We start from the raw sequence: 20,928 nt of genomic DNA on the forward strand, positions 1-20,928 counted from the left end.
AAATGGTAGCCGTGGAGTTCGCAAGGCGGATCAACTTGGAGCGAATTCTCAGAACGACACCAGTTTCGAGATAGAATTCCAGAATTTTTCTGAGAAATGCATTGGCGTTCCAGTTCATTTGTTAACGAAACGTCGTTTCATGCACTGAAGCACACAAGTACCAACTGGAACGCCAATGCATTTCTCCGCAAAGTTCGGGAATTTTATATCTCGAGACTGCTGTCGTCCTGAAAATTTGTTCCAAGTGGATCCGCCTTGCGGAGTCCACTGCTAGAGCTTAACCGGGACTGAGCCCGGTTGGCTACCCTACACTGGGGAAAGGGAAAAGGGGACGGTAAGATTAGAACTGCTAAATTAGTAAATTGCAATATGGGCCATAAGGTAATCAGCTAAAAAAGTGCACGCACCGCCGCGCTCGAAGCTGGCAGCACCAGAGTGGCGCCAACTTTGGGTCCCCGAGCGACGCTTACCTTCGGGCTGCAGCGCCACCCGCATGGTGCGCCTCCTGTCGGTGGTGCCGCGTATGCGCATGCCGGTCGCCTCGTCCCTGATGTAAGGCCTCACCAGATCCGTGGTGATCGGCCCGATGGTCATGGCGCAGTGGAACGGGTTCTTCTGGTACACCGTAACCTGGGCAACAGCAGCGTTCGGGCTATGCATGAGTGCGCCACGTAGCTCGGGTCATTTAGCGGTGGCTGTTAGGTACGAGGCGACGTTAAGCCAAGACTAGCCATATCGCCAGCTTCACTGGTGGTCGCTAAAGCTTTCTCCGGCATGTGCGCCATGCCCTGTTTCCGAAGGTCGATGTCGCTTTCTTGAGACAAAAATGAAGAAGAAAGAAAATCGCGAGTAGTAAGTACGGTGGGAGACGTCTCGCTTGTGAAACCACGGGCTTTCTACATGCGCGAGCATAAATATTGCCAGCTCCCAGTCCTTGTTAAAAGCTCTGTTACAGACGCCGCACGAAGGTGTTCTGTACAAGCCGAGAAACTTGGAAAGAACAGTCATACGGTACGAGAAACCGGAAAGCTGCGCACAAGAATGGTTGTAACTTAGGAGAAGGCAAATTCCAATCATGAAGCGATGTGGTTCCTATACAAAGACAGATAGTTGCGTTAATGAGCGACTGCTGCACCTTTCAACAAGGCAATTGAATGGGCGAGATGGTAAATTAATAATTTTTGTAAAAGCAGCGCTAACAGACGGGATTGTCTTTTGCCTCGCTTTCTTCTAGTTACATTTGTTAGAGCTGCTTTTTCCAAGAAGAAGAATTTCCTCTTTGCCGATGACACCTTTACTTGCAGGAATGGCAGGATTTGACAAATCAATTAACTAATTGATCGCACTGTTTTAGCCATTCAAACGCGCCGTCACTGATCGTCGTTGCTGAGGGCTCCTTTTTCATCGCGTGCTCCGGCAGAACGCTCTGCAGATTTCAACGATTCGTGACTCCGCCTGCCTAGAGCGACTGCTTTCTAGCATGGCGCGCCCCCGACGAGGTGGGCTTCCACATAGACAGTAACGTAGCGCAATGAAGCTGCCCTAAACGAGTGGGGACAGTGATGTCTGGAAACAACAGTGAATACATTTAAGCACTTTAAGCATTTAAGGTGTAGTAGTAGTAGTAGTAGTAGTAGTAGTAGTAGTAGTAGTAGTAGTAGTAGTAGTAGTAGTAGTAGTAGTAAACTTTATTTGTTATTTGGTAATGAAGTCTCAGAGAAGTGGGAATACCATTTTCTCATTGACACTCTTCATCTAATCATAATATTTGAGAAATTGCTTAATCAATTCAGATTAATTATGTAGTTAGGCGGAATGCAACAAATAATCTGAGTATCTCCAAGCGACGGCAAACAACCTAACCTTGGTTCTGACCAGGGGCGCTATAACGTAAAACTATTCCAAAGTTTTCTGTTCCAATCCTGCAATCAGCCCACCGCGATTGGGGAAAAATTTTTTGGACCACCCCTACTTCACCTGTCACGCGACGTCACGAATACCGCGATAGCTTCCAATCTGATATGACTTGTGCACACTGATTATGCATAATTTGACAAAAAAAACAAATAGTTATTTCTGATTCGATGCCTTTTTGTCATTAGCTCTCGGCTATTGGTCAAAAGTTCTCGGGCTGCACCCACTTCACCTGCCTCTCACGCGACGTCACAAAACCGCAAAAACTTACCGCGTCAAAGTGACCCGCACGCGTTAAAGATGCATTAATTTGCCGAACAAAACTGAATTTTCTTCTGAATAGCCGCAGGCTGCCCCATTCCAAAAGAAATAAAAGATGGCTGCCGCCGATCGCTCAGGCGCTGGGTACTCGCATCTGCCGGAGAGCATGGGTTTAATTGCGTATAATAAAACTTCTTGCTTGGCCGTGTAACGTTTTCGAGCACTTTCGGCACGTTTACGACCTCATTCTGCCAACTCTTCTTTGCTGAGTATCCGTTTTAGCGTCATTCTTAAGCTTCCGTTGCATGTCGCCGCGATTTTCGACCAGCCACCGCAAGCTAAGTAAGGGGAAGCGGACCAATCGCACACGCCGGCACCACTATCTTCGTCCGGTTATCGACTTTCAGTGCAGTGTCTCGGCCTTAATGAATCCATCTCCACTTGTGCGTGCTCCTCGCCTCTTGTCAGCCAATTAGATAAGACAAGCCGCTCAGTGTAGGCAATATTATTCGTTTTTCAAGCAAACAAAAGTGACCTCCTATGAACAAGGAGAGCGTTTAATTGGACTGTTCAGACAGCCCTGCGGGTCACCGCCCGGTGCTTGCGTCGGCGATTACGCAAATTCGACGTCAGGAGAATGGAATACAAACATATTGGAATAGTTTTACGTTATAGGGCCCCAGCTACGTGGCATTTGCATATTGTTAAATCCTGGTACTTGATAGTTGGGACACCCTGTGTACCAATCAATGGACAAGTATGTGAGTAAATAGTGATCAAGCGAGTGAGAGAACTCACTCACTCACTCACTCACTTGCTAACTCCCTCACTCACTCGCTAACTCACTCACTCCTAACTCCCTCACTCACTCGTAACTCATTCACTCACTCGCTCGCTCACTCACTCGTAACTAAATCACTCACGCGCCGAGGGAGAAAAACAACTCACGACCACGGACAGGGACTTCGAGTACGCGTAGATGGCCTTGTCGTAGGTGAGCATTATCCTCGGCTTGACGTAGAGCGTGCTCTTGCGCCGCATCTGGGCGACGTCGACGCGCGAGTACCAGAGCGAGATGCCGCTGGCCATGTAGACGGCGCGGTCGCCGCTGGCGCCCTGCTGCGTTTGCACCACCAGGTTCACCGTGTCGTCCATCACGGCCATCGCCTCGCTCGACAGGTTGCACACTTGCTGCAACGGGGTTACGCGGCACGAGAATTCGCCGTACTCTGCGCCGGGGCTCCGCTATAAGACAAGCGGCTGAAGCGCTCGCGCAAGGCGCAGGCGTAGAAAATTCGGCGGTCAACGCCTTTCTGCGTTCAATTTCGTCACAAAGTACAAGAAAAAAAAATGCGTTGCACACGGGCCGCTCAAAACAATTAACCACCGTAAGCGCTACTAATCTAATAACATATGTAGATAGCAGAAATGTGGCAGATTCATTGTTAATGGATAGCCAAGTGTGCTTAAAACGCGACGTCTATCGAAGTGAGAGAAAAAAAGAAGTGCGTCTACTTTAGAGGGTGTCCCAGCTAATGTTAGCCAATCTGTTCAAAGCAAAATGTGTTTTCAAAATGTGGTGCAAAATACAATTTTTAAGACAGTATTCTTGTCGTCAAAGGTTTGACGACCAAACACCATATGTCTTATGCTCGTATCTTGCACTGCCATTTTGTAATCTTTTTTTCCTTGAACGGCTTGGTTATCGCTAGCTGCGACGCATGGCATAATGCATGCGTAGCCCTTGCCTAGGGATCGCATTAGTGCTTTCGACTATGACTGCACCTCACGGTTTTCTCATCCACGTTATACGTCAACAGCTAAACAAATGTGAGAACACCACAAGGTTTTTCGTATCAGAACGCCACTGAAAACAGGCATGTGAACTGAAGGGACAAACGTTGGAGTACTGACGAATAGCAAAGAAAAAAAAAAGAAGGAGCTTGCGTAGGTGATTATCGGTTAGGCAATGTGGATCTTTACCTCGGGCCATGCGTGCTAGATCGGGCCGTCCGGGCTGGCAAGTCCAGGAGCGCTTCAAGGAACCTGAAATCGCAAAAACGACCAGGAAATTTCAGGTTACATGAAGTCCCCTCGGACTGCCAAGCTCGTTGGCCTGTGAACGTTTTTGCGAACTGCCCTTAAAGCGAGCGTTTCACAGACACAACAGCTTGTAGACGTCTCAGTGTTAACTGAGGTCGTACAGCGGTGCAACCTGAAATCTCAGCTGGACGAGCTTACCTCACGGGTCTCAACGCTTCCCCTGTGCGCCAGGATAAGGGATTCCCCTTTGAGAACGGACCTGCAGAACAGATTCGCGATATTTGCAGGCGGAAGTGCGACAGAGTTGGGGCCGCCTGCTATAAAGGACCCTCGCATGCAGCCAGCTGGGCCTAACTTGTCTATACTATACCTGGTAAATTTAAACTATAGGATTGCCGGTCGTGTATTAAATCTGGTAGCCTTGACGCCGAGAGACACCTTGCGAAGGTTTAGTGGCCAATAGCCTGTTTCTAAGTTCACGTATACTATACGTATACTACTTCACGTATACTATACGTGAAGCATGCGGTTGAGAAAGGATGTTCATCCGTCGCCATGGCCGTGAGTCGCCCATGCTTAACACTCCCAGGGTAGCACACCCTCGCGTTCTTTTTGTCAAACCAGAACCAGGATAACCAGAACCAGGATAAAAGCGGCGAGATAAGACAGACGCCAGTATGCGCAAGCGCATAAAGCACTGTCCAGCATTGGCATCGTCTGCTACGCTATTCCCATTAGGAGGAGCCAGCGTTATCCGCGCAAGTCTTATTTCTGAAAAGCCGGTGTGAGAATAGATGTAGACTAAGATTCTTCAACATGGCGATGCGCTTTTCATTTTTTTTTTCTTACTGCTACCGCAGCCCGCTCATCCGCCAGTGAATAAAGAATGGAAATTTGTGAGCACGTGAAATGTATTGTCCTAAAAAATGAAAAAGAAAGGAGAGATTGGCGGTCGATGATCGCACGTTCTGGTTAAGAAGTTGATAGGGTGTACCATACACATATACCTGACGACGTAGACGAGAACATGGCAGCTAGCAGAGCATGATAGAGCATCGCATACATAATGCGGATGATGTGGTTCCCCCTGGCGGCAAGTCTTCCTTTGCTCCTCATTTATTTCCCCGTTCCTTATTACTTCTACAGTTCAAATAATAAAAAAAGACTTTTAGTTTCCTCAATGCCTTCCTTGATTTTACTGTCTGTCGGCTTCGTGAGGCTGCAGGGGAAAAAGTAGCCTCTTTTTATTCTCGCTTCTTGCGATAATTTTTTGTTACAATGAAATTACAATTACTATTTTCATATTGCCTGTTTTACTACTTGACGTCAGCAGTGGCCTTTAAGTGAAACACATTAGTTCATGACGGCCCCAAGTTAGCAAGGGCAAATATGGTTTAATGAACCATCTGTTTTTTTTTTTTTTTTTTGCCCAGGAGGACAGAAACTGACATGATTGTATATAACCAAACCTCAACCTGAACTCGGGTGCATTAAATTTCGCCGCATATCCGGTATAGCTTTTCAGAAAGCTGCAATACTTTAATAAACAACGATTAAACGAAGAGCTTATTGTATCGAATAAGCGCTCCAAGAATTGTCGATGCACCGAACAGACAGTGTACCGTTTGTTCAGGTGGCGCTTCTAGCTTCCCCGAAATTTTGGTGGACACATTTTCGAGGAAGCTAGGTTTTTCTTTTTCTTACAGATTAAAACCAAGTGGATTGTCGATGAGGGCTTACCAGTTCGTCTAAACGTAACGACCCAAATGCTCCACTTAACTATCCTAAGATCCCGTTGCCTTCTCGCCGGCAGTTTATTAGAGAACTGAAGCTGCCTTCCACAGCGGCCGCCAAGTTGTCCTTGCGCGTTTCGCGATACAATTCGTGACTTGTTGGTTTCATGCTTGATTCACTTGTGCATTTATTGATGGACTTCGGGAAACAAAAGAAAGCGCGCCCATTGACTATGAAAGGTTTACGTCATCCGTGACGTTGAACGAGATGCCACTCCCAAGTCGTGGGCTCTCATCACCAGCCCTCTGGCGACGGACCTGAATAGTTACAGTTGTTAGGGAAAAAGATAGGGAAAATGTACTGCGTATGGACACCTCAACCGTGCCGACGGACCTTATGACGTTGGGCAGTTCTTGCATAACACGCCTCGTCTTGGTCGGCAGGCTTGACAGCACGCGGACGCTCGTGCGGAGGGTGTTCACCGCTGCCTCCTGCGCAGGGAGACGACGCCGGCAATCAGTCGCGTGCGCTTCGGCGTTGTGCTCAAGTAATTCATGACGATTTATGCGACTACAAGGACGACAGTGATTTGGCATTTATGTACTGCCCCTGTCCCGAGGATTCGCGTTTTGCCAACGTTTGCAATAACGCTGTTGAAGGGGCCTTGCAACACTTTTTACCGATGTCGTCAAAATCATTTCGCAAGAAAGGACGCGATTTTAGAAATATTTTGCTGCAAAAAAGTATTTCGAGGCGTTCAGTAGAAGCGGAGGTGGCGGCATGCAAACATCGCCTCTCATCCCCTCCACGCTGCTTCCGCTCCTTCTTCAGCGGCTTGAACTGCGGAGCGATCACAACCCCTCTCTCGCTGTACGGGCCCCGTCAAGCAAAACGATGTAGTCTCCTTAGTAATGGTTAAATATCATTGTACACGGCGGCGAGCAGCAGACAGAGAGAGAGATAGAGAATCGGCGCATGCGCAGGCTGCGCAGCACACTCACGTGCACTCGGTAGTCGACCTCGATGGCGGGTCCCTGCATGGCGAGAACGGTTCCCGCGGCCACCAGGGGGCACGCCTGGTAGTGCTTCGAGAGGATCTCCTCCAGCCTCCGGATCGAGAGAGACCTGAGCTATGGACAGGAGGAGTCGCTTTTTGCCCCCCACACACACCGTCCACTGGGTGCACGGGCTCGCTTTACGAGATATCTCGCCCTCCTAACGCATACAGTCTATGCAGCCGCTATAGACTACACTCACCATCTTAGTTCAGTTGACTAGTAGATTACCGCCGCTGCTTGACTTGTGGGACTGCGCGCTTTATTTATTTATTTATTTACACAACGTACGACGTTGTAATGTTAAAGAAAGGTTACACATGCTCTGGCTCAACTTCTACCGGCGCAAATGTATACGTGTTTCTGGTGATTTAGATCGAAAAGTCACAATCGATTTCATGTTCCGGTCGTAGTTCCAAATCTTCTGAACGCCGCAAATCGAACGAGAGAGGCGAGATAAGGAGTACAACGCAGAATAGATCGTTCGCCAGTGATTATAGTAGGATACAACTTAAAAACCAGCAGTTGGCAACCAAGGCACACGGACCACGTGGGGTTGTTACTCCACCGGACAATCACAGACGGAAACAAAATCGTCGTCATGCGAACATTTTAAAATGACGTTGTATTTGATACCTCTATTCCAGTCTGCTATTTTTGAAAAGTCTTTTCATCGGTGGAAGCGATGAGGTGTTCAACAGACATGGACAAAGTGTATGGAGTCTGAGCATTTCACTCTTCAAGAAAAGTCCGCAGTACAGTTCATTACACTGCTGACCCCGTTTTACTCATGAAACTTCAGTGCCAACTGAAGTGAAACCTGACAATAAATAGTTGCAGCAAAGCATGCGTTTTATTTCAGTTCAACAGAGAATTAGGCCTTCACCATTAAGTTGTAATAGACGAGTGAAAACGTACAAAATTACGCGCTTACAATTTTATTTTTGTGGTTACCGCTTTTTGAGGTAACAGGGAAAGTACAAACTATTTGCAGCCTCACGGAGGAACAGTGGCTGGCGGTTATGAGGGCGTTGGCGGGGCTTCACTGTACACTTAAGTTGTATCCGACTTTAGCCACGCTGCCACGCTGCTGTAAGTACCAGTAAAGCAAAGCGGTTGAATTCGTTCTTGCGTTCTTCGTATATGGCACGAGGCGTGGAGCAGTGAACGACAAGCCACGATAGCGCATCGACTAACTCCGCTGTTGTCAAACAAGTCGACACTATGGCCGCATCTTGTGCAGGTAGCCATAGCGCTATTTCGTTCATTGGATTCGTTGCTTAATGTTGACGATGCTAGCTATACCAACGCCACAAAGGGCTCGCCGACCCGCCGCTTCCGAAACTGCCGCACTGTAAGGCAATGTTGGAAGATGTGTTTGGCGCCACAGCGTTTTATTTCAACAAAAGTAGCAAGAGGAAAATCTGGCGCTAGAGTCTACAGGAGCTGCTAGGAATGGCCGTTAAGCCAGCAATAGAATAACGGGCAGTATATTGATCTGCCTAAACTTCATCCTGACTGCAAATGGCCTTGCGACTTTGCCAATTCGTCATATTCAACACAATCTTGTGTCATAAGTGCAACAAATCGCAATGACTATGCAAGTGCACTGAGTCGCATTACCTTCACGCGTTTACAAAGAGATGGTTGCTTGGACATGTAGGCCAATAAAGGCAGACAAAGCGTAATAAAGCTAAAACAACATACGAAGCCGCTAGCACAAAGATTGGACGCGTTCGTTGTGGCCAAAAAGACCTCAGTGCCAGAGTTTCCTCGGGTAGTTTCCATATAGAAGATCATGTTCGGGGCGAAACGTGTGTGTACTGGGACTCAGAGCAACGCCCATCCCCTCGTGCACTGCGGCGAGCAAACGGGAGACCCGGTCCGAGTGCGCGTACCTTCGCCTTCTCGAGAATCACGCGGTCCTCGTCGATGGGCGCAAAGGCGTTGCACGTCCAGTACAGCGTCTGGTTGTTGAGAATGTTCTCCGCCTGCATGATCTGCACGGCCAGCAGCTCAGCAGCTGCGCACAGACACCGCCACACTGCTGGATGCGTTCGTTTCACGAAGTCCCAGCGACACTCCCCGCACCACGCGGTTCAACTCTACGCTCGGGAAAGTGGATTGTACGTGTTAATTCCCCTTTCTCGGACGTATATACTGCTGGAGATTTTTGAACTCGGTGCGCTCGTTCTCATCATAAAAAATGAGAGAAGGTGAAAAAGTTGAACTCCGGCTTTTATGCATTCCTTAACAATGGATTTTATGCATTGTTAAGGCAGTATGCGTGTCTGTCACGTACATTATGTCCATTCAACAGAGACGTCCCTTCGCAGACGGGACCTTTCGGGGACATTTTGGTGCGAACGCTGTAGCTATTTTGGAGATGGGCGTGTATTGAGCGCCCAAAGAACTTTAACCGTATGGCGCGTATGGAATGTTCCGGCGGCGACAGACGCGTCCGAACAAGACACATGTTCCTGGACCACAGGTATTGCCCAGTGAACCGGACGGCTTTAGAGCATGGGTTTTACGATCCTCATCCTAAATCGCTTCTCTCTTACATCATCGAGTCTGGCATAGATTATATATTTTGTGCGCAATAAATCCGAACAGGCATGCAGTGCCTGAGGCCAATGTTGAAAACGAAGACGTTATAACTGCCTCCGTGCTGCCTATGTGACGTCAAGTGCTCACCGGTTATGTTGTCCAGTGGATATTCCCTTTGGAGCAGCCGGTGGAAGTAGGTCCTCTGGGCCAGCGTACAGTTGCTGATGGGCGTCAGGGTTGGCTGGCGCGAAACGAAACCCGCGTGAAAACTAGAGATGACACCAACAGAGCATGTGAGGCTGGTAAAAAAGAAAGCCTCTGCGCGTTCAGGCGAATGAATGCACGTCAGTAGTGACATGGCGCACGCGTACCAGCTGGAAGAGCCTTCTCTCTAACGTCTTGCGCGGCTTGAACTTCTCGCGCAGCTGCAGCTTCGGTGTCGTGGGCGTGGTGAACGCCGGCACAGGAGATGCCGGACGCTGCTTGGTCGTACTCACGTCCTCCTTGCACACGCACAACACCTCGGTGCGACCCGCCACCATGGCACTCTGCGAGAGCGCGCATTCTTCATTAACCACTGTCACACGCGTTCAAGCTATGCCGAGTGCTGCGTTGCTATAAACGTTGTGGAATTAAAGCATTCCTCCATTTAATGCGTCGCCTCTTCTTCAGGCGATAGTTGTTAACTAAGAGACGTTTAGTATGGGGTGGACTGTCCGCACAAACAAACAAAATAAGAAAGGAAAGAAAGATAGAGAAAAAACTTCGGCAGAAACCATCTCACGACGAGTTCCGACGTTAATGCGATTAACACTGAAGCATGGCAGCGACACACCGTATTGCCGCCGCAGAGAAGCGTCATTTATTAGGCGGGTGTGCAGCAGGGTTCCTTTCTCGCGCTTCATTCTGCATGTGCTGTGCCATCTGGCGGCGCCGCCGTGAAGTCCGCGCGTGGCGCGTGTGTGAATATACATTCAAAAAATCTTTTCGTTTGTTTGCGCCCTGCCCGGGCAAACTTTAAATTTTTTCTTCATTGAACAGTGGCGCATACATAGAGGCACATACTCTGTGAACCAAGTTTGCATTAAAGAGGTTCGTTGAAGAGCACCACGTACCCAGTGACCAAAGTTGGTCCAGCGGCTGGTCTTCAACGCGGTTCCCTCAGCACATCAGCTAGACGCTGAATCCATGTGACTATAGACAACACAGTGACCCAATTTGGCAAGAAAGATGTTAGGCAGGAAAGAGGTTAGGCGCAGACATAGCTACTTAGATATACGGAGACAATAACGCAAACGGGGTAAAAAGTACCCAAAGAATGCTAATACCATTATAGAAATGTTCTCAATAAAGCCACCTTGAAAGACCTCTCTGGCTTTTGTTTCAATTCACGTAAAGATCCATGGCAACATAATATAATATTGTCATCAGCCACTATTGGTGTTTACGGGAAGGCGCACTAATGGAAGGGCTCTCCCAAGCCGCCCATTATATCTGCAAGAAAATCCAGGTAGCCTTACTCACTAACGGTAGCAGAGCAGTAGTAGGGTTGTGCAATTTTAAGTGTGTCTTAAAGGGGGGCGAGGGGCGGCGGCCGACCCCCGATATTTCTTTCTGCCCTGCCACGGCCCGTGGTCTTTCTCCTTTCTTTCTTTATTAAAACTGTTAACCCTCGCTTGAGGGTTGTTCAGGGAGGGAAAATAGTACAACACAAGCAAACTTGACAGTTCATAGCATTAGGTTGGGTGCTCACGATACAAAATATCAATCAAGCATTCAAATTTGTGCACATCCGTCTCATCGACAACAACATCAGGTAAGGCATTCCACATTTCAATTACATCCGGGAAAAAAGAATAACGGAAAACATCAACACGTGTGTTATAAGGCTTGACGGTTCTGCTGTGGTTTATTCTCTCGCTACGATTTGCAGGGAACTGGACATATATTTCCTTTTTTTATCTTCAAAACCCTTTAAAGTATCTGAAAAAAAATCTTAAGTCTGGCTCTTTTCCTTCGGGTTTCCAGCAACTCAAGCCCACATGAACGCAGAATTGTTGTTACCGAGTACGTCCTTCGGTACCTTGAAGCAATAAAACGATCAGCTATTCTCTGAATTCTTTCTAGTTTGGCTATTAAAACTTTATGGTGGGGGCTCCAGACAACGCAAGCGTATTCTAAAGATGGACGTATGAGAGTTTTATAAGCAATTAATTTGGCATCCTTCGTTGCATGTTCCAGCTTTTTCTTCAGTGAATACAGTTTTTGTGAAGCCGTCGAGCACAGGTTATGTATGTTTACGCCAGTCTAAATTATGTGAAATTGTGACCCCTGAATACTTGAATGTATCTACATTTCTTAGTTTGTTGCTTGTAATATTATAAAAGAATGGTGCCACACTTTTTTTTGTTAGTAACATGTGTAAAAGTTGATTTGTTGTAATTAATTTCCACGTCCCATTTTTCACACCAAAGGTGAAGGGAATGAAGAACCCGGTTAATTCTGATTTGGTCGTCAATGTGTGTTACCGTAGAATAAATTAAACAGTCGTCAGCAAAAAGCTTCAATTTCACAGGGAACTCGACAATCTCTGTAATGTCGTTAATATAAACCAAGAACAGCGACGGGGCCAAGACAGACCCCTGGGGAACACCAGAAAGCACTTCTAACGCAGGGGAAAAGCACTCGTCCACACGCACAACCTGCCTGCGATTGTGTAGGTAGCCTTCAATCCATTTTAGAATAGCGTTATTTATTCCTGCTTTATGCAACTTGAAAAGTAATTTATTGTGTGTAACTTTGTCGAATGTTTTCGCAAAGTCTACGCAGATGACGTCCATTTGTTCTTGGGCGTCTACAGCTGAAGTAAAATCATGAATAGTTTCTATGAGCTGGGTTACTGTACAAAGTCCCTTTCGGAAACCATGAAACCGTGGAATGCCAAGTAATTCAACGCCCTCCGGCACCCCCACCCCCTCCCTCAAGGATAATGGAGAATCATGCTCGGCTCACCCAGCAAGAAAAAAAAAAGAAAGAAAAATTCCTAGCACCGTCCCTGTTGGAAGCGCTGGTCGAAACTACGGGAGAGAGCCTGTGGTGTGGAGAGGGTAGCTCGCGTTTTCTCGCCGTTGCTTTACGACATTTCATTTGCCTCTATTTCGGCTACTGCGGAACTCTTGTTGAAAGTTCTTGTGGCCGAATCTTCACCGTAAGACGCTTTACAACTCCTAGCGTACCGCTTAACTTTCCGACGACATCCGGTGAGGGGCCCGTTAAGGCTTCTGGAGCCTGCAGCATGCCTCAGCAGAATGGCGTATCGCGCACCTTGCAATTGGGTGACTTGTCGTACTCCTCTTCCTCCAGGAAGCGGCAGTCCCCGATGACGGCGATCAGCTTGTAACGTCGGTAGACACGCAGGTCGACACCAGGTCCGGGCGACAGCATGAGGACCGTGACGAACAGGTGACGCGGCTCTGTGGGCAGGTACGGGGCTGGCACGCGGTACGTGTACATGGATTGGGTTCGCGGTACCGCTACAGCACCACGTCCACCGACGGGCTCCGGTCGGCCTCCTGGACGCGCGTCTCCTGCGCCTCCCTTTGTCATGTTGTTCAAGTCCGGTACCGTCTTCGCGATCACCACCTGCAGGTGTGGGAACCAAAAACGGCTGGCTCTGGAACCCTCTGTCCGAAATCGACTATCCTGCGGCCTGTTTTCCAACAGAATGGAATAAAATGAATACAGAACAGCACGTTTACTCGAACTATGTTGGGTCATTTAACCCCTTCAAGTGCCACGGACGGGCTAGGTTCGTGCGCGCTTTATCTGGCAATAAAGGCCCGTCACCATGACGAGCTCAGCTCATCGACAGCAATTTTTATTTTCTTGTCATCTTTATTTACTCGTCGGTAACCTATTGAAATTTCTTGAATACTACCTTTAGGATTCACTTTTGCAAAAGTAGGTTCAAATTTAGCTAAGCGGCCTAAAATATTATTGCGGTATATATGGGCGCTCGAGGCGCGTTCTCGCCATCCGCACCGCCATGTTGTCAAGGTATTCGCGGCCACGTGCGGCCCGCGTGTGGAGGGTGCGGTGACAATTAGGGATCCGTGAGACGCGCTTGGCATTTGGGATGTCTCGCAGGCCGAACCAGTCCCTGTCACACCCTAACGCTTCACTCAATCCCTCCCGTTTCGCCCAGTCAGAGGTAGGGGGCGAAATCGCGCAAGCATCTGGCTTTCCGAACGTTGGCTTTGCCGTAACGCACTGAAGGCGCTATGCCATTTTCGCTCCCGCCTTGCCGTGCGAACGACCGCTGGCGAATGCGCGGCGCCGGCCAATCACGACAGCGCAAGTGAACGTTCGGAAAGCGAGATGCTCGGCGGCGGTGCCCTAGGGCGATCTCGCCCCTGCAGAGCAGCGCGCTGCGCCTTCCGTTACTGGAATGAGCGCAAACACTAGCGTTCCCACTGAGAAGCTGCGTGCATACCACAAGTGGTACACTTCAAGCAATAAATGGTAACCGTTTTTCTTTTGTTAGCATCCCGTGCACCATTGAGGTGGCCGCCCCTCATCACGTCAGCGTATGGTACATCGGAGTAACATCAGGTCCACTACGTCAGCGTAGGGATGCGGTACTGCCGAGGCATACTGTGGGTACTTCGACGCCTAAATAACTCCTGGGGCGCTGTTTTTGTTGCACAGAAGCAGTTGTACTGTGTGCTATGCCGCGCCAACATGTCGCCCCATCCTATTCTTAACAACGCCAAAGCTCGCTATCGCATGGCCGTTTCGCCCTTCGGATGAACATGCTTGATTTTATTGCGATAGCAAATATATGGACACTCCAGGGAAGTTTCTGCCGTCGCCGTGATGTTCCGCGAAAAGCTTAAATGCGATAGCATCGCCCTCGCGCGCTATATCCTGTAGGCGCGAGCGAAAGCTTGCGAGGGTGAGCCGGGAAGGATGGTGGCTTGATTCGTCGATGTCTTTTTGCGCTCGCAAGGAAGGAAGGCGGGGAGCGTGCGCGCCGTCTTCTTTTGCGCGCAAAGGGGGGAAGTGGGGAGATGTGCGCACGATAGGAGGGGAGTGGGGAAGGGGCAGGTTAGTGTGCATCTCCTCTTCTCTTCAAGTGTGACGCTTGAGCTCGGCCGCGTGCGTCATATCTTCGAGGCAATCTGAGCTGGGTTCGAAGGCTAGCCGACCTGAGATAGCTGATGGCTTCGTGTGCGCTGTGCTCTCACGCGCCTAGCTCTCGTTGGAGCGAGAGGCGGCACGAATGGGAATTCGCTCGGCGCTGTTGCTCATGCTAGCGTTCTGACAGCGAGTGTCCGCCGTCATCGAGCGAGATGTGTTCGTGTTTGCCTGTGCGCGCATGACAACATGCTGCCTAATTTAGTCAGTAAGCGAATGTTCACAGCCGTTTATGCAGCTGATAAAATGACTAAACTTACTTCGCATATAGCTGCCTAATAATTTGCTATCGCACTCAATGCTTCGCCTGTCGAGTCAAACTGACTTTTTTTGTCTACGTTGTTTTTGTCCCCCGTTGCATGACACCAGGACAAATACGTCTTCGCCATCACACTGTCATCTAGATTCACCTGGGTTTGTATTGCTACACTGAAGCGCACAAGAATTGCTCTAAATGCCACTGCAGCGAAGTAATGACGCGCCCACGCCACATAATTCTCTAACTCGTTTTGAATAAATATCAGGTAATGACGATTGAGAAATTACTATCGTCGGCATCGTAATAATCAAGTTTACTACAGGGAATGAAGAAAAATTGCTAAGATATCCAAGCTACATTTCCCTGCGTCAACTGATCCAACCAACGAGTGCACATAATTTTCTTTAAACTCTCATTAGGCCGATTAGACACTGGTTTTCTGTTACTTGTCCTATATGTACCTACTGTTTGATAAGTCACAAATGCTGAATTCAAATGGTAAACTCTTGTTTCGTCCCCAGACCAAACTTTAAAGATCGTCACTGCAGCTCTTTTTTTTTGTTCTTACTGCAGGCGAGCCACAATAAGACGAGTGGGTGCCCACTCATATCACTATAGGGCGCCTACCTTACTATGCTGTTCAATGACAGGGGCGATAAGCATTTTATTCTCTTGTACGATCGTGGTAGCGTAATCATCGTGGTCAGTTTCGTTCACAATGAAACGCTGCAATGTCTATCGATATAGAAAAAAACAACATAGGCAGCCGAACTAGTATACGAAGTAGCCACAACATGGAGAGAGAGATAGATAGAGAGAGAGAAGAAAAAAAACGGCATACCCAAAATCTAGTAACATCACACGATCATAGTAGGTTTACAAAGAATTCAATCAGATCATACCGGATTATCGGATGCAGGGAATGCGGGGCATACAGTTTTTGAACAGGGTAAGACGCCCGCCATGACAACGGTGACTGCCACGAGACTACTGGTTCTTTCTGACATTTTATTTATTTATTTGCTTATTTATAAGAAGGAACTGCCGGTCGCATACTCAGGGGCCAAGACGGCTGTTGCATTTTTACATAAAAGAAAAGAAATTAAAATACACCGACAATGTTATCGCAAGGAAAGCAAGAAACGATTTAACAAAAGCAATGAAAAACACAACCATACCTGAGCATAGCGATGAATCAGCGCGAATGAGTGTAACTTGTGCATAGTAAACAAGCCGAAGTCAGACACTTGGGATAAAAAGGCAGTAAAAAGAGAACAATAAAAAAAAATTCGACAGTCTTCCCCGTATCCGCTCTGAGGAATACATATCCAATTCTAGGCTTAAGTTCCCCCGTATTACCCACGTTTACAATATCAACAGGCAGCTGATTCCATTAGGCAACTGTCCGCGAAAAGAGAGAAGAAATAGTACAAGAAAAGAAAACGTATTTAACCTATAACCCTGCAGCAAAACTATTCCTGGAACATCTTGTTAACGAGCGTTTGCTAGGAATATGGCTGATATACGTATTCGTTAATGTCTTGGTCAATGTGACCATTCGCGAGCGTCAAAAAAAAAAAAAAAAAGGGTCTTCAACCTGTTGACCTTTCTTCGCGCGCTTAAGGCGGCCAGCTGGTCAAGCGACGTAGCTCTGTTATAGATGAACAAGACTCGTAGCGATTGAAGATAACGGGCCCCCCAACGCGCCCCTCTTTATGAATACTCCATAGCGAATACACCAAATTTATTTTCCGTCTTCTTCCGCTAGGTGTCATCGTGTACCGACCAAGCGCGGTAGCTTACCACGTACGACCGCGAGTCGTCCCTCGGCTTGAGCTTGACCTCGATGGGCACCTGGCCTCCGGGGTACCAGATGCGGTGCACACCCAGGCGAATAAGGCCGCTCTGGTCGGCGGGGGCTCGGGGAGCCAGCGCCGGATCTGCCAGGCAACGAGGGCGTCACAACCCTAATGACGCTGGCTAGTCACTATAGCTGACACAGCGCTGGGTTAACGCTGCAATTTCTCTTTGGCTTTCACTTTATAGAACAAAGGCACTGCTTCATAGATACACAGGGACGGACGCGAAACCACACACAAACGTGAAAGATTGACCAAGGTGCACAAGCGTTAGCCCGAGCACTATAGTACGAAAGGAAGGAAGTCGCACGCAGACCTTCGTTTAGTTTTCCAACCTTTTCTTGCCGTCATGTTTAATCCCTGCTTTTTATGTATGTAGCACAAAATGCCAACTGTATGCATATAAGGAGCACAGACCTGTAGCCTAGCCTTTGTGGAGACTTTTTCTATGCGTCTCTATAATCGTTGTGACGCGAAATAAGTTTGATTTGATTTGATGTGCTACACACAATCGCAAGAGATGGACTCTAGAACGCAGTTCCAAATAAATACAAGGAAAGTGAAGCATCGCGGATGCATTTTTCTTCATATATTTTTTTTTATATATATAAGACGCCCAGGGTTCCTTTTCTGGCTGCAACGACGCGTACGCGCCCCAGTTTCGGAAATCAGCTTTCCGAGCAGAATGCAGCTCTGCATCTAGGGAGGCTTGTATCCGCTCGTGTGTCTTCATGTATGCGTGTGTAACTTTGCGTGCAATGGGCAACCAACGTTCAAACTTCACGTGCCAACATCGGCGCCGAAACACAGCCTAGCGAGAGGAGGAAACAGTTTTCAGTAGCACACACTGCGATTTCGCGCCAGCCTCCGAATTCACCACTCATCCTGAGGCACACTTGTCCAGCGTCGGACCCCACTGGGAGCCGGCGTCATAGAATGTAAGAGCGCGTGTGCTTCTCGTAACGGGATTGGTTATGTACAGAGTTTGGATGGAGGCATCGTGTTAAAGCGAACGTTGATAGCCACGTATGTTGCCATTCAATATCGTCCATAATTTTCGTGGCCTCCTTGCCGGCCGGAGTCAACATATTTTAGTCGCATACTCAAAACTTTCGTAGTTGCCATACTCGATGGCTTCAAAGCACTGACACGACCGACGCACCCATAAGAATGTGCGCTGGCCATTGCTTTTGCGGCAGTAACTGCCTTTAGAATATGCAGCCTCATCTGCGAGGATTTTCGAATTACGCGATGCAGTACATTCCCACGGACAACGACCGTTTCGCTTGTGTGTAAGCGGAGGGAACGCACTGTATCGCCGACTCGGTGAATTGTCGGTTACGAAGGTAAACGTGGATCTAGCAGTCGAACAAGCAAAGGGCGTGTACTTCCTTTTCTTTTTTTTTTTTCGTAGGGCGCACTAAAAGCTGTGCTCACGAGGTGCGCACTTCCACTGCAGCGACAGTTCCACACACACACACACACACACACACACACACACACACACACACACACACACACACACAAATGGAGCACAAAAGCGAAACGAGACGAGGGATCAGATCGTGTGGCACCCGGACACAAGTGACTATCTGCAAGCGACCGCGAGCTTCTATAACCACGGCTGTGAGAATGTATAAACGCTTGTGCCATGCGGCAGATAGTCGTCAAATAAGTGTTCGTGACGTTTCCGTTCCTTTTGTAACACAATCAGTATATCGATGACCAGGTATAAGGCAGCGGCAGTGTCGGTGTGTCTCTCGTTCTCTCTTCTCTCGGAGTTCTTATCAATACTTTCGATCTGCCTACACTAACCAGCTCAAACAAGCTCCGCGTGCGCGCTTGTTTCTCACAGCGAGAGTTTTTTTATGTTATCTGCTATATAACGTATGTTCTATCACATATAACAGATGTTATATAAAGTTGAATATATGAAACCGCATTTAGCGCAAAACGCCTCATCAGCGCCGGCGCACTCACCGAACTCGTCCAGCAGAGAGCTGAAGGAGTGCCTCCGGGCTCCCCTGCCTCGTCCCCGCCCTCCCCCCCAGAGGGTGTTGTTGCGAGCCAGCACCCGTGGCCGGCGCCTGGCTAGCATGTTCTCCAGCTCCCAGCCACCGGTCCTGCTCTCCCGCCACGGCTCGGCCTGCGATATAGCATAGTTTCGATTTTCGCAACACATATGCTTTCGATTTCAGCTCCGCCGAATGAGATAAAAAGTACATGGAAGAACTCTCTTCGCGGTACAGCTGGTTCGCACTCGGCGATAAAGTTACTGAGCAAAGGCACAAATACAAGCAAAACTTCTACCCCCCCCCCTTTCGTAATTGTACAGCACTTAGTGTTATCTAGGGCACACTGTGACGACGAAAAGCTTACGAAAGAGAGAAAATGAAACTATACGTGAAACACAACGACAAAGCAGTGACTTTGAAGTATATAGTAAGCGACATCAACTTAGAACTATACAGTGTAACTCATCACATGCATCACTTGAAACGTCTAAAACAAGCATGGAGAGCACAAAACGTTGTAGCAGGTTCAGCAAGACCATATCGCTGCAGCTAATAACATGCGATAATTTACAGTGTGAACACACTAGAAATAACTGTCGATTCGTAGCCAAATATAATAAAATACATGGATAATATAACAAATTCGGAGCCAATTACAAAGGATCGCTCTGAGAATGGTCAGTATGTCGCATAGCCTTACAAAAAACAAGTCTTGAATGAAAAATGAATTCAAATACGAATAGTGAGATCTAGCCAACATACAATGGGCGGGAAATTAACTTATGCAGACTATAAAAGAAAAGACGGGCCGTAAATAAAAGAAAAAGAAACAAATGTACGGTACATGTGTTAAAAAGCGAAATGCAGGCTTACGAAATCCAAAAATTATGTAAACATAACTGTACGTCCATCATAATTCGCGTTTACGTTAAAATGATTTTCATTTTTTTTGACAGAGAGATTTTAGAAGAAATATTAACACAATAAAGAGGAAACTGCCGCATGGGCAATGGCGAAGTATTGTCACAAGCAAGAGAATTACTGCAGCATTTGTAAAGGAATACGCTCCATAAGTGTCGCGTGAACAAGATACAAAAACGCGATAATGATGACCTCGTTGGGGAGTGTCGTACGTGTAAATCGATGGCCCTTGAGTAAGGAATTACGATTGAACATCAGTAAAAACGTCAAGGTTGCGTAGTTTTATTACTAGGCACTGCAGGCTAAATTGGAAGAAAGTCAGTGTGGCAAAATGATCTTTTCTGAATTTCCTAGTGAGTGCTCATAGTTACACAGCTTAATTGCAAATCTCGACTTTGTGTACAGTCAGTCAATTCGCCGCACTGGGATGGTTTGGGAGTAAGGATCGACGTCGAATACTTCAGCAACCTTCGGTTTGCCGATGACATTGTTCTATTCAGCAACACTGCAGACCAGTTACGACAAATGATTGAGGACCTTAACAGATAGAGTGTAAGAGTGGAGCTGAAGATTATTATGCGGAAGACAAAGATAATGATGAACAACCGGGCAAGGGAACAAGAATTCAGGATCGCCAACCAGTCTCTAGAGTCTGTGAAGGAGTACGTTTACCTAGGTCAACTAATCACAGGGAGCCCTGACCATGAGAAGGAAATTCACAGAAGAATAAAAATGGGTTGGATCGCATACGGCAGACATCGTGAGCTCCTGACTGGAAGCTTACCGTTATCATTGAAAAGGAAGGTATACAATCAGTGCATTTTACCGATGCTGACACATGGAGCAGAGACTTGGAGACTGACAAAGAAACTTGAGGACAAATCGAGGACTGCGCAAAGAGCGATGGAACGAAGAATGTTATAGGCATAACTTTAAGAGACCGAAAGAGAGTGGCTTGGATCAGAGAGCAAACGGGTATAGACGATATTCTAATAGACATTAAGAACAAAAAATGGCGCTGGGCAGGTCACGTAATGCGCAGATTAGATGACTGTTGGACCACTTGGGTGACAGAATGGGTACCAAGAGAAGGGAAGCGCAGTAGAGGACGACAGAAGACT

General features: G+C 47.7%; 1 protein-coding gene across 1 annotated transcript in view; it reads right to left on the reverse strand.

Moving 5' to 3' along the window:
• The window catches only part of LOC142570408 (uncharacterized), a 50,506-nt gene that overhangs the window by 18,032 nt on the left and 11,546 nt on the right, over positions 1–20,928 (reverse strand). The window contains exons 4-14 of the mRNA XM_075678793.1: positions 18,852–19,017; positions 16,816–16,952; positions 12,882–13,199; positions 9,929–10,105; positions 9,609–9,798; positions 8,906–9,030; positions 6,954–7,082; positions 6,346–6,443; positions 4,417–4,477; positions 3,124–3,366; positions 471–630 (exon numbers count right to left, since the gene is read on the reverse strand). Of these exons, the coding sequence (XP_075534908.1) occupies positions 471–630; positions 3,124–3,366; positions 4,417–4,477; positions 6,346–6,443; positions 6,954–7,082; positions 8,906–9,030; positions 9,609–9,798; positions 9,929–10,105; positions 12,882–13,199; positions 16,816–16,952; positions 18,852–19,017 (1,804 nt within the window). The remainder of the gene's footprint in view (positions 1–470; positions 631–3,123; positions 3,367–4,416; positions 4,478–6,345; positions 6,444–6,953; positions 7,083–8,905; positions 9,031–9,608; positions 9,799–9,928; positions 10,106–12,881; positions 13,200–16,815; positions 16,953–18,851; positions 19,018–20,928) is intronic.

Source organism: Dermacentor variabilis, chromosome 2 (genome assembly GCF_050947875.1).
Source record: "Dermacentor variabilis isolate Ectoservices chromosome 2, ASM5094787v1, whole genome shotgun sequence".
Lineage (NCBI taxonomy): Eukaryota > Metazoa > Arthropoda > Arachnida > Ixodida > Ixodidae > Dermacentor > Dermacentor variabilis.